The sequence below is a fragment of the Lucilia cuprina genome, chromosome 2 (genome assembly GCF_022045245.1).
Source record: "Lucilia cuprina isolate Lc7/37 chromosome 2, ASM2204524v1, whole genome shotgun sequence".
NCBI classification, from domain to species: Eukaryota; Metazoa; Arthropoda; class Insecta; order Diptera; family Calliphoridae; genus Lucilia; species Lucilia cuprina.
The window spans coordinates 32,404,034-32,416,894 of NC_060950.1; the positions used below are offsets into that span (position 1 = coordinate 32,404,034).

A 12,861-nucleotide genomic window follows, 5' to 3' on the forward strand; every position below is an offset into this window, starting at 1 on the left:
ATTTTTGTTTTGTATTAGGACGGCTACAGATATTTTTTGTTTTATTTTAATTAATTAAGCTTATTTAAGGCAATGATTTCTTTCTCTTCATTATATATATTTTCTAGATTTTGTTATAGATTTTGTTGTTTAAAATCTAACTTATTATAGGATTTAAACATATTTCAGCTTAATACTATTAATTAAATAATAATAAACGAAAAAAACTCAAAACAAAAAAAAAACAATAAAAATAAAAAAAAACATAAAAATTATTTACTTAGATAAGGATTTTGAGGGAGTTTTTTTATATATATATATTTGCTAGATAGTCATACGATGTGTTATCATTTTGAAGAAAGAAGGGGAGAGGAAAGGGCTTTAGCATGCTTTAACAACAGTTGGAATATACAATCACAAAAGACAACACGTGCAATATTCAACTGATGATCACATACTAAAACAACTATATACAGAAAGTACACATCTCTTTTAGTTATTTACGAAAAAATGCCCTCAAAATTCTTATAAACTATAATATTAAAACCCTGTTAGGAGTTAAACACTTTTAACGCGTTTTAAGTTAAAGTGTTAATTTAGGCCTAAATACAGTGTAGGGGAGTGTTTAAGATTTCACTAGGACAAGTGTTGTTATTACATGTTACATTAAGATTATTATTATTACTACTATTGTGGGCGGCAGCAGCAGCAACTACAGCCAAAGCAGCCTCTACTTCAGCAGCATCATGATCTGACTCCAATGCAGAGGACCCCGAATTAACTACCATATCATGTAAAACACTATCCGAACCTACACCTAAACAACCACTGCTATTCATAGTTGCTGTTGATGCTGCCAGTAAACTATTTTCTCTACCATTAATACGGCCATAGGGTGGTCACATCGCTAATGAACCCACACTGGCGACAGCAGCTGCTGATATTTGAGCATGAGGCGACTGTTGCAAATGATGTGAGTGAGCACTTACAGCCAATGGATGTCCATGTAGATGAGGATGTAGTCTCATGGCGGGCATTGACATGGCCATGGAATTGATAGAGTGTAGGGAATGTTGCAAGTGTAGACCTGGTTCCAGTTTGGGTTTTGTATCCATAAGATTAGCATAGTCCGGATGTTGTACACCACCTAAGGTGGGTTCGTTAACTTTTTTATTTTGTTTACGCTCTTTGGCTCGTCGATTTTGGAACCAGATTTTCACTTGACGTTCGGACAGCGACAACGATTGGGCTAGTTCGGTTTTACGGCGTATGGTAATGTAGCGCGATGTGCAGTATTCTTTCTCGAGTTCTAAACGTTGGAAATCGGTGTAGACAACACGATATTTATCCTTGGTGCGTGTTTTGCCTGCAAAAGAACAAAAAAAAAGAAGAATAAAATTAATTTATTTTATAATTAGAAGATTTAAGAAGATTATACTAGCTTCAGTTAAGTCTAGTCTGTACTGCAATAAATTCTGTAATCCGATTAGATTGTATTAGTTTTAGTTTCGTGTAAATTTTAGAGTTTAGTATAGACTGAAGTTACCAGACTATTCCGCAGCCAGGACTATAGACTATTCTATAGTCTGGTCTATTCTAAAGTCTATTCTACGGTCGGGACTGAAGTCCATTCTAGGGTCTGACCTATAGTCTGGTATATAGTATATTCTATAATCTGGATTATATTCTATAGTCTGGACTATTGTCTTGTCTATAGTCTGAATTATAAACTATTCTATAGTCTGAACTATATTATATTATGGGCTATGGTCTTGTCTATAGCTTGGACAATGGTAAATTCTATAGTCTGAATTATATTCTTTTCTATAGTCTGGACTATGGTCTTGTCTACAGGCTAGACTCTAGTTTGGAATGTAGTCTTGTCTGTAGGGTAGAGAAGACTTGTATATATTCAGATCTATAATCTTTTTTTAAAATATAGTGTGGACTATGATTATAGTCTGGACTATAGACGAGTCTGTCGTTTTTAGTATATAGTCTAAACTGATCAAATTTTTACTTTCCTGGCATTTTTGTCTATAAAAATCTAAAACATCTATTAAATAAACTTAATGACAATCGCTTAAATCCTGATAAAACATTTCAAAAGCTTTATCTAGTTTTTACGCTAGTACTATTACAACAACTGCGATAAGAAAGTCCACTAACAACTGTTTCTAGTTGAGACCATTTCGAATAGAATCCCAAATTACAATGTTCGCTTCGAGTGCAACAGAAATAATATTTATCATATTGATTCGTTCATCAAGAGGTATTAAATGTTGTATGCAATGCGGTATATTTGATGTGCAACGAGTACGATTTTTTTTTTTGTTGTTCAACAATAAAAGCTTTAGAAAATAGCAAAATAGTAGAAAAGTTTAACATCTATAATAATATGTCAAGCTAATGTCAAAGTAATCCATCATGGCTGGCCGTATTTGTTGTAGTTAGTTGTGTATTTATTTAAAGACTAGCAGGGAACAAATGTGTAAATAAATTCCGATGACAATTCTCAATATTTACTTTTAGGAAAATGATAATGTGTTATTGTGGGATAGAAGCGAGTTATGACGACAAAATGTCTGGTAGTATTTGAATATATTCTTTTTTACTAGAACCAGTAGACATTGAAATTAAATTAAAAGGTTATAGCAGAGTAGTTTTGAAAAGCTTTAAAATAGGCTTTAAGTCGTTTTGAATAAAAGTTTTAGATTAAGTTTAAAACTGAATTGCGATTACTTAATTCAAAAGCTACTTATAAAAGTTTGCTTATTATTCCCTATTAGAACTTTTAAGCTTTGGTTTTCAAACTAGCCACAGAAAAGATAATGAAGTCAATTAATAGTTTTCGAAATAACTATATGTATATCTCCTCAAAGCATTCAATTAAAGCTTTAAGAGCTTTAAAAGTTATACAAGTTTACTGTATTTTCCATGTAAAAAGCTTTTAAATAAAGTTTATATTTTCAAACTTGCTACAGAAATGATAATTAAGTTAATTAATAGTTTTCGATGTAACTAATTGTTACATCAATTGAAATTTGACATAAAAATAGAAACCTATGCTAAAAGTTATAAAATTATAAAACTTTCCATTGTTTCTCTCTGCAAAACAAAAGTGTTATACTAGTTTTTTTTTTGCAAATTTTAATTACAAAAGTAAACTATGTCAAGGTTTTATGGCTTAAATAAATTCTAATACCATTTATTATATCATTAACTTTATATTCAGCTCATCACTCATACTATTAACATATTTATGTACATATTTACTTGGTTAATTTTCCACTAATTGTTATACAACAATCATCACACTAAATAAATGTAAATATTTTTTTATATTATAAAAATATCACATTTATTATATTTACCTTAGAATTTCAAAATAAAACTTAAATACTATTCTCGTAAATGTATTAAGAGCATTTGTCCTTCTCTTCTCGAAGAAAAACTAGAACTCATAATGTGATTTGAATTTTAAACATAAGAAAATCTAGATTTTCTAGTGTAATACTAACTGTTAAAACAAAACTTTTAGATAAGATATAAAAAGACACAAGATTGTGAAATAAAAAAAAAATGTGATCTCTTCACTAACGTTTTAAGCTTTTTAGAAAACAAAAACTGTTGTGACTGAATGGGAATGAGAATAAGAAGTCAGGGTAACGGTCTATAGCAGGTTTATGTTATACTTAACACAACATTTGCTATAAATTTTAATCTAAAATACTTAAAACAAATAAAATGTATTTTTATATATATTTTTTTAAATTTGTTTTCTTTGTGTTATTTAGCAAATATGATTTTAAGAAAACTTCTTATCATCAACAACACCTAAAACAATTTTTTCTCTTTAAGCTAAAAAAAATTCCTTAAGAAATATCTCCATTAGCTAAAACTTTTAATCTGGCCTCGTTAAACGAGGGTTTATTATACCTATCTCTCGTGACAACAAGCCCAAGTGGGTGGTTTTTGCTTATGAAAAAAACCACTTGTTTTTGTTTACCCTAAATATTTGGGCGTCGAGTGCAGGGGAATTTTTTTTATTCAAATGTTTAACTTTTTTTGGTGTTAATTTTGTTGTTATTGTACGAGTTTGTACTCATATGAAAACCATAAAATTCAATGTTTAATTATTTTTTTTTTCGCTTTATTTTAAGACTTTTTTGAACTTTATGTTTACGATAGAAACAAAAAATAAAATACTATACAAAAAACAAAGGTGTGAATAATTTTTATTATTGTGTCACTCAGTCAAGTTTAGCAGAGAAATAATTTAAAGACAATTTATAATTTTTGTAATAAATAATAAAAAAAAGAGAAAGGAAATTTTGCATAATTGCAGTTATTATTAATGAAAACGTGTGATAATATTCGTAAATATAACAATAAAATCACAAAAAATTGAGCTTAAGTACTTAGCAAACAAAAATATCGAAAATAGCCATCGGCAGAGATTGTTTACATAAAGCACTTGTCTAAAACAGGCATCAGCAGAGAATGACAACTGAGCTCTATTAGAGGTTATATAAGTAAGTACTTAAAAGCTCTCTCTCTCTCTCCCTTTGCCTTTCTCTTTATATACATACGTACTATAAAGAGGGAACGAAGTTATAGCAATAAAATATGGAAAATATAATTTTTCCTTAAGAAAACTAGAGTTACTGATCTATAGAAAATATGTGAGAGAGATTTTTGCATTGCATTAGAGAATTCGAACCGATGAATTTGTTATATAATTGGAAAGATTCGCATCTTAATCAGTTTTTAATGTAAACTGATTAAGATTTTAATTCTCCCAGTTCGATGTTTGATTTTTAAGTTTTTCAGAGAAAAATTATTATGATATCCCAAAGCTTCCTTTCTCTCTACTTTTCACTTATGTATAGTTATTCTTAAAAATGCTACAACAAATGCGAGACTGTTAGCAAATGCAGTCCGCAAAGTCAACGAATAAAACCCCCTCACGAACTTTGTGATCTTAGAGATTTGTCAATAATCCATCTAATCAGATTCGATTTCAAAAAGATCACAAATTAAAGAAATTCCTCGGTTTGGAAAGAGAAACTTTTAGGAATATACTTTTAGGAATATACTTTTAGGAATATACTTTCGAGAAAAACTGGTACTTTATCTAAATTGTAACACACTGGCTGAGCCTTTTTGAGATCTTATAAAGATGTTACCCACTTAAACTTATTTTTGAACAAAAGTGTTTTATTTATAAACATTTCTCTCTGAAATTAACTTTTAAGTTCAGGCGAATTGTGAAACATAATTTCAATATCTTATTTCTATTAATTATTTCAAACTATACCTGATCTTATATTATTGACTGATCTTTTACATTAGCTTTTCAGATTTTTATAAAATCACAATGTTATATCTATCAATCTTGTCAAATACTGAATTGCAGTTTAATTTTATAAGTTCTCTTTAAATGATCAGTAGTGATCGCAATTTTAATTTTATCAAACGATCAGTAGTGATCGAATTTTTAAATTATAAAATTGTTTTAGTTAAAATTTCCACTTTTATATCAAGATAACTTTTCTAAATAATCTGATCTATGCCAATGACTGTAAATTTGAATTTGTTCTTTATAAACGATCAATGATCGCATTTTATACATCAACTTTTAAACTTTTCTGATTACTAATGAAACTAAATTTGATAAACCTTAATAAGTTTCGATTTTTTCTTATCACAAGTTAATTTATAAACATTACTCTTACGATCTATGATCAATAATTACCAACATAAAAATATCAGAATTTTTAAATGACTAAAGAAATTTGTTATTCTATAAAATACTTCTCCGTGCTAATAGTAATTAAACTGAAGATGTTCTCTTTAAACGATCACTGATCGCATATTTTAAAATAAATCTAGTGTTGTAATAGTTTAATAACGAATTAAAAATCCTCGATTTATATATTTTCTTAACCTACAAATTTAAATTTTCCCACATTTGTTTTATAAGGAATTATTTATAATTTTTTTTTTTTCAAATATTTTTATAAACAAATCTTTCGATAATTTGTTAATATTTTATAATTAATTATACAAATAATTAATAATAATATTAAAATACCAAAGTGTCATATTACAATACAATTAAACAAATACTATAAAGTCATTTATAAATTTTTATATAAATACAATGTCGTTATTGTTGTCCAAATAAGGTTGGTTCTACGGTAAGGTTCGTTTAGGTCTGTGTTGATTGTAAAACAAATGTGATCATATTATGAACTATATATTTATCATTTTTCAGTTTATTTTATTTAATTGTTACTATTGTTTTTGCTGTTGTTCTTGTGTATAAATATGGATTTCTTATATTGTCTGAAAAAAAACGCCGACAAAGTGAATAAAAAAAATATATTTATAAAACGTGCAAACAAATAATATATATCATCATATATGTATGTATGACTATAACAATAATTTATATTAATATTTTATGCATTGAAGCTTAAAAGTTTTATAATATTGGATTTTACATTAAGATATTGATTGCAAATACTCTGCCAACAACAAATTCTTGTTTATAATAACTAGAATAGTAAATAATAATTTGTTTTTGTTTTATGATTATGATGATGATGATGAAGTAAATATTATAATCAAAAGGGATTTCTATTAACTTCTTTTTGTAACTCAACAACCAATTGAGATTATTTATGAATTTATGATCGTTAATATTATAAATTTTCATTATTATTGTCTGGTAGTGTACGAGTAGTTAGAACAATATGAGTATTTTTAATACTTTATAAATCGGCTGAGTATAATTAATTGAAATATAGAACAATTTAATAAATACGGCCAGTCCTTTGTAATGGTTAAGTGGTGAATAGTTTTATTATTTTTTTTTCACAGAAGTAGGATTTTCTTTAATTTAAATCATTTGTATTTTATGGATAGTCACGTTATAAAATTATTGTTGTTTTATTATTTCAGATTGTTGTTCGAATGTTGATATCTTGATATGTTTAATGTCATCTTGTTATTGTCGCGAATACTATTTTAAATGACGTTATTTATTGTTTTCTTATGTCAAATGTTTGTTTATATAGTGGTTTCGTTGCGAGTAAGTATAACGAATTTTTAATACCCTATACAAATATTTTTCTTACGATTACTATTTTCGATTAATATTTAAAATGATTTTTCTTTGGATCAGTAATCTCTCAAAGAATGGTATATTTATTTAAAAAATTTAATTTATAAAGTAATTTTCAATAATCACTGATCATTTATTAAGATAATTTAACTGTTTCTTAAAGAATACTAAGAGAATATTATGAAAACCGATAAATATTTTCAAATACTGATCTATACTAATTAATTTCAATAAAAATTTCAACTTTCACTAATATTTTTTATATTTCGGTCAGTGCTTATAGCATTTGGTTTTAATATTATCCATCAATAAAGTTTAGTTAATTTCTTATAAAAAGTTTATTTATAAAGATCTCTTTAAAGATCAGTGATCCACATAATCTGTATTTTAATAACTTTCCGAATTCTTAAAGAACAGAGATCAGAGTTTAATTTAAGAACCATCATATTAAAAATCACATTTTGCAAACGATCGATAATCTCATATTAACTCCTGATAACTTTTGCCAGAATTTTTGATTCCTAAAAAACGAAATGTTAGTATCTTATCAAATACTGTATCGGAGTTTAAGGAGTATAAGTTCTCTTTAAACGAACAGTACTGATCGCTTGTTTTAAATGAAAACAGTTAAATTTCATAACAAAATAACTTATCTTTATAATCTGATCTGTGCCAATGGCAGTTAATGTTTAAATGTTCTTTATAAACTATAACTGATTGCATTTCATGCCCCAACTTTTCTGATTTCCAATGAATCTAATATTAATAACTTAAGTAATCAGATCTTTCATTCTTTAATGATCAGTGCTCAAAGATTATCTACATAATTGTTACCATCCGGATTTGATCCAATACTATATGAATCTACCATTAGATTATGTCTAAGAAGTTCTCTTTGAACGATTGCTGATCGCATCTACTATTTTAAAAGAAGTTAAATTTTCAATTTATTTCTTTTTCTTACTGATCACTGATCGTATATTACCTACATCTCCTATACAACTAGTTCCTGATTACGTAGTAATATAAAATCTGTTTTTAACCAATATTTAAATTATGATACTCACGTTCTTTTAAAAAAAGAAAATATTTAACTAACTGTCACAGGAATAAATGAAAAATGTTGACTTAAGGCGATGATAAACTACGTAAATTATATGTCAATCAAAAAAAATTTTATAAAACTCAAATTTAAACATTTACTGTTCGCAAATATGTCAGTAAGTAGTAACACTTTAGGGAAATATTTTAGATCATTTTAAATGAGAAATGAGTGAATCACATACAATATTTTATTTTAAAAAAAGGTTTATAAAACAAAATTTTCGAACGAAATTTGATTTATAAATCGTTTATAAGGGGAGGTATAAACATGTAACATATATGATTAATCCAATTATTTGTTGCTGTTGTCAAATATAACTCGATAACCTGATGTGAGGATTGAAAAATAATCAGCTCTGGGTCTGTGTTATTGTGTTTCATTTAGTGTAACATATAAAAATCACCCTTTTTTGGGGGGTTTTCAAACTTTAGAACGTATGAAACTTTGTTCTTGGTCTGTGTGATTGTATTTCATTTTGGTTTTTCAAACTTTAGGACACAATAACTCCATAACCTGGTTTGAATGGGAAATTCTTATGTGAAAAACGAATGAAGCTCAGGGTCTGTGTTATTGTATTTCATTGATGTCGCCATAATCATTTGTGGGTTTCTTCGAGCCCTTTTAGGGCGGGTTTCTTACTACTCAGTTAAACAAGGCTTAACTTGCCGTTAGATTAAACTCGGAACAAATTAAGGCGGACTTTAACCGATGAAAGTTTTTCTTCCTCCGAATTCATTATTTTATTGTTTTTGTTGATCGTGTGTTCTCACTTTTAAATTAGGTTTAATTGGCCAATTACACTCAGTTAAACTAAGATAATAATTAACTTCTTTACTGATAACCGAAAAACACAAACATAAAAAATTTAACCAGATTTAACCAAAGAATGAAAATTATTTTAGTGTAAAATATATAAATACTTTTCTATAAAAATTGGCACTTTTATGATTTCAAAGAAAAATTAACTCAAAATTATATAAAATTTCACAATTTTGTTCACAAATTTGCAATTTCATTAAAGTAAATTTAAGCAAAATTATAATTTAAATTAAATAAATATTTAACAAGAGACAAAAAGTCATTTGCATTATAAATTTCAATGTTTTTTTTCTTCTAAATAATTTTACGATACGTGATCTAGAGCTGTTGTATGAAAATGACTTTTCACATTTTTATTACTATTTATATAAAAATCTTAACTAAAATCAAATAAAAATAAGAATTCCAACAACAAAAAACATATATATTTGTATATTTAATTGTCTTATCGCTATAAGACAACACCTAACCCCAAGATAAATAAATCTAATCAAATACACAAAAAAATATTTATACAAAAAAAGAAAAGACAACAGTTTTACAAAAAAGTTTTGGAGGAAAATGGGAAAAAAGTGTTTTCAAGTTAGTATCTTAAAAATAATACAACACAGACACACAAGATTTTAAAAATTAAAACAATTGCAAAATCTGTAGGAACCAAAAAAAATGTCTATGTATTTGTTAAAAATAAATATTCATTATCATTAGTTTAAAATTAGAATGGCGACAAAATAGCGAACAACAAATGTCTTATAGATGGATAGAGAGATATGTAGATAGCTGGTTGAATGGCATGTGTGTGTATATTTTTTTTTTTTTTTGAAGATGTTCAGAATGTTCTACATACGAGGAGCTGTTAAAAGGTCTGCTCTAATAAATTTTAAATATTTGTTCACATTCAAACACTGTGCAATGTTTTATAGCACCAACAACCACAACAATACACTCAGTATTTTTTTGTAGACTAAATAAAAGTGTAAAAACAAATAGTGTGAAAATAAGACCTTAGATAAGCTCTTAAGAAAAAAAAACGTATAAAGTACATAAATATCAAATGCTCGTTTTATATCTGCTTGGTTTTTGGAAATCTTTAAAATTTTAAATTAAAAGAAAAAAACGAAATTCAAAAATGTTTTCTGTTACTTAGAACTCTAACCAAGCCGTAACAATAATATTATCTTTTTTTCGTAAATGCTTAAGAAAATATTTGCATTTTATTTAGTTTAATTGTGTTGTTGTATTTAAATAATCACCAGTTTTAGTTTCAACAAGAAATTGGGAACACACTTCTCTAACTTGTTTAACACTTGTATAATTTCAAAATTTTATATATAATTTTCTCTATTGCATTAGGAAATATTTTTTTTTTGCATTTTTTTTTTTTTTTTTGCTAAGTGTATAACAGGGCTAAAGTGTTCTAATAAATGTTTACCTGTATAAAACCCATATCACGGATTGGCAGATTGAAAATATATTTATTTGTTTTACTTTTATTTAGACAAGTTTCAAGACCTATGACGTTAATATTTGTTTGCAATTACACACTAAGATAAAAAAAAACTTGTTATTTCATTGTATTTATGAATTATTTCATTTAAATAATAAAACTCATTCAAAATTAAAAAAAATGTTTACAATTACACATTAGAAGAAAAAATCGTCATTCCAGATATAAATTATTTCATTATATTTATGAAATATTTCGTTATAATATAAGAATTTCTTATTAAATGATATTTTCATTAAAAACTACTATTATATACAAATTTAAATGATTTTTAGTCATTTTAAAAAATTTCAAAGTTAAGTTTGAATTTTCAAAGTTCAAAAATTAAACCAAAATTAAAAGAAAATATGTTATAAAGGCATATTTTCATAATAAATTAACATTAATTACAAAATTAAATAATTTGTAGACATTTTTGGAAATTTTGAAATTAAGTTCGAATTTTCAAAATTCAAAAATTAACCTAATATTGTAAGAAATGTTGCAATTAAGGCATATTATGATAATAAATTAATAGAAGAATACAATTTTTAATGATTTTTATAAATATTGAAAAATTATGAAATTAAAATCGAATTTTCGAAATTCAATATTTACGATCAAATAACAGAAAACTTGTATTTAAGAAATATTTTTGTTTAAATTGACATAAAATACAAATTTAAATGATTATCTAATAAAAGGATCATTGTAATTAAAGAGTATTTTCTTGATAAACTAATATAAAATACTATTTTAATTGATTTTTAGACATTTTTGAAAATTTCGAAATAAAGTTAAAATTTTTGAAATTCCAAAAATTGAAATAAAATTTGTAATTATGGGATATTTTCATAGAAAAATTAACATAAAATACTATTTGAAATGAGTTTTAAATATTTTCGGAGACTTTGAAATAAAAATTTCGAAATTTTTCAAAATTTTGGCTTGAAATCAAGAAAAACTTGTAACTAATTAATAATATCGTAAGGAAAATTTTTAAAAAATAAATTATAGAGAATTTTGAAAATTATGCAGATTTCGAAATTAAATTCGATATTTTTAATAAAAAATTTTCGTAATTGATTTAGAATTTTTGAAATTCAAAACCTGGCCTTAAATCAAGGAAACATTTGTATCAAAAAAAATTACTTATTAAAGACTGGCATAAAATACAAATTTAAAAGATTTTGAGGCATTTTTCGAAATTTTAGTGTAAAATTTAAAAAAAAATCGAAAACAAAAATTCAAAAACAATATTTAACATTTTTCAGGCATCGATAAATTCTTAGATTTTCTCTATTTTATAAGTTTTTCGAGATATCGCGTTCTAAAAATTGAACAAATATTTGGTCATATTGGATACGTTATAATAACGGGAAAAAGGAAAAGTCGTGCTGTGCCCAATACTTATCACATTATGCTTTAGAGATATCGAGTCCATAAGTTTCAAACCCCTTTATTTTTGTTCATATTTGAAACGTTAGCACGAAGAGTCTTTAATTTACAAACATTATTAAGTTATCTGAAGGTTCTATCAATTTCTTTGTAAAACTTTAAAACCAAAATTTTTCCTCAAATACCGACGGAAACTCGAAAATGTATTTTAAATTTTCATGCACAAATTTTTTATACGGATTTTTAATCTGATTTTGCGTTGATTTTTTCCAAATTTTGTTTTTTTCTCGAAAAGTTTGGAATAACTTTTTTGAGTAAATTTTTTCTGGATTTCAAAATTCTGTTTTGAGTCCTGTTTTTTTCTCTTGTATGTACATATTTGTTGATATATGTAGATCCGTCGGTATCTTTCTTTCGTAACAGTATATTAAGCAACAAAAAGACGGAGAAATTTGACTTTTGGATTCTGGATTTAGAATATAAAAATAGTAAGCGATTCTTACAAATATTAACAGAATGGTAAGGAATGATAAGGGAAACTAATCATATGCAAAATTTGTTTCTATGTTTTTGTTTTAACATAAAAAATTCGTGAAGTGTATTCAAAATTTAAATTTTTTGACATATGATCGCTATTAAATCATTTTTTAATTAAGGACTCTATACAATTTTACAATCTATTTAAAATTCAAAGAAATCTTCTGTTTACAAATCGAACCACTGCAAACATAACCTATAAATCAGAAAAACAAACTGACCAGATGTGTTAAACATAAACTGTAACATCATTAATTATTACCCAAGAATATCTTTATCTAACCAAACGCATAACAAAAATATACCCCAAGGACATTTAAATAATGAAAAAAAACGACAACAGGATACTAAAACCGAATAATTTAAACCAAAATTCGGTTAAACCACTAGACAGGAAATATACAT

At 25.9% G+C, this 12,861-nt stretch overlaps 1 protein-coding gene across 1 annotated transcript in view; it reads right to left on the minus strand.

Annotated features, from left to right (window-relative positions):
• Positions 1 to 291: 291 nt before the first annotated feature.
• Positions 292 to 12,861, minus strand: part of LOC111680395 (homeotic protein caudal) — a 29,717-nt gene continuing 17,147 nt past the window's right edge. The window contains exon 2 of the mRNA XM_023442029.2: positions 292 to 1,345. Within this exon, the coding sequence (XP_023297797.2) occupies positions 879 to 1,345 (467 nt within the window). The 3' untranslated portion in view covers positions 292 to 878. The remainder of the gene's footprint in view (positions 1,346 to 12,861) is intronic.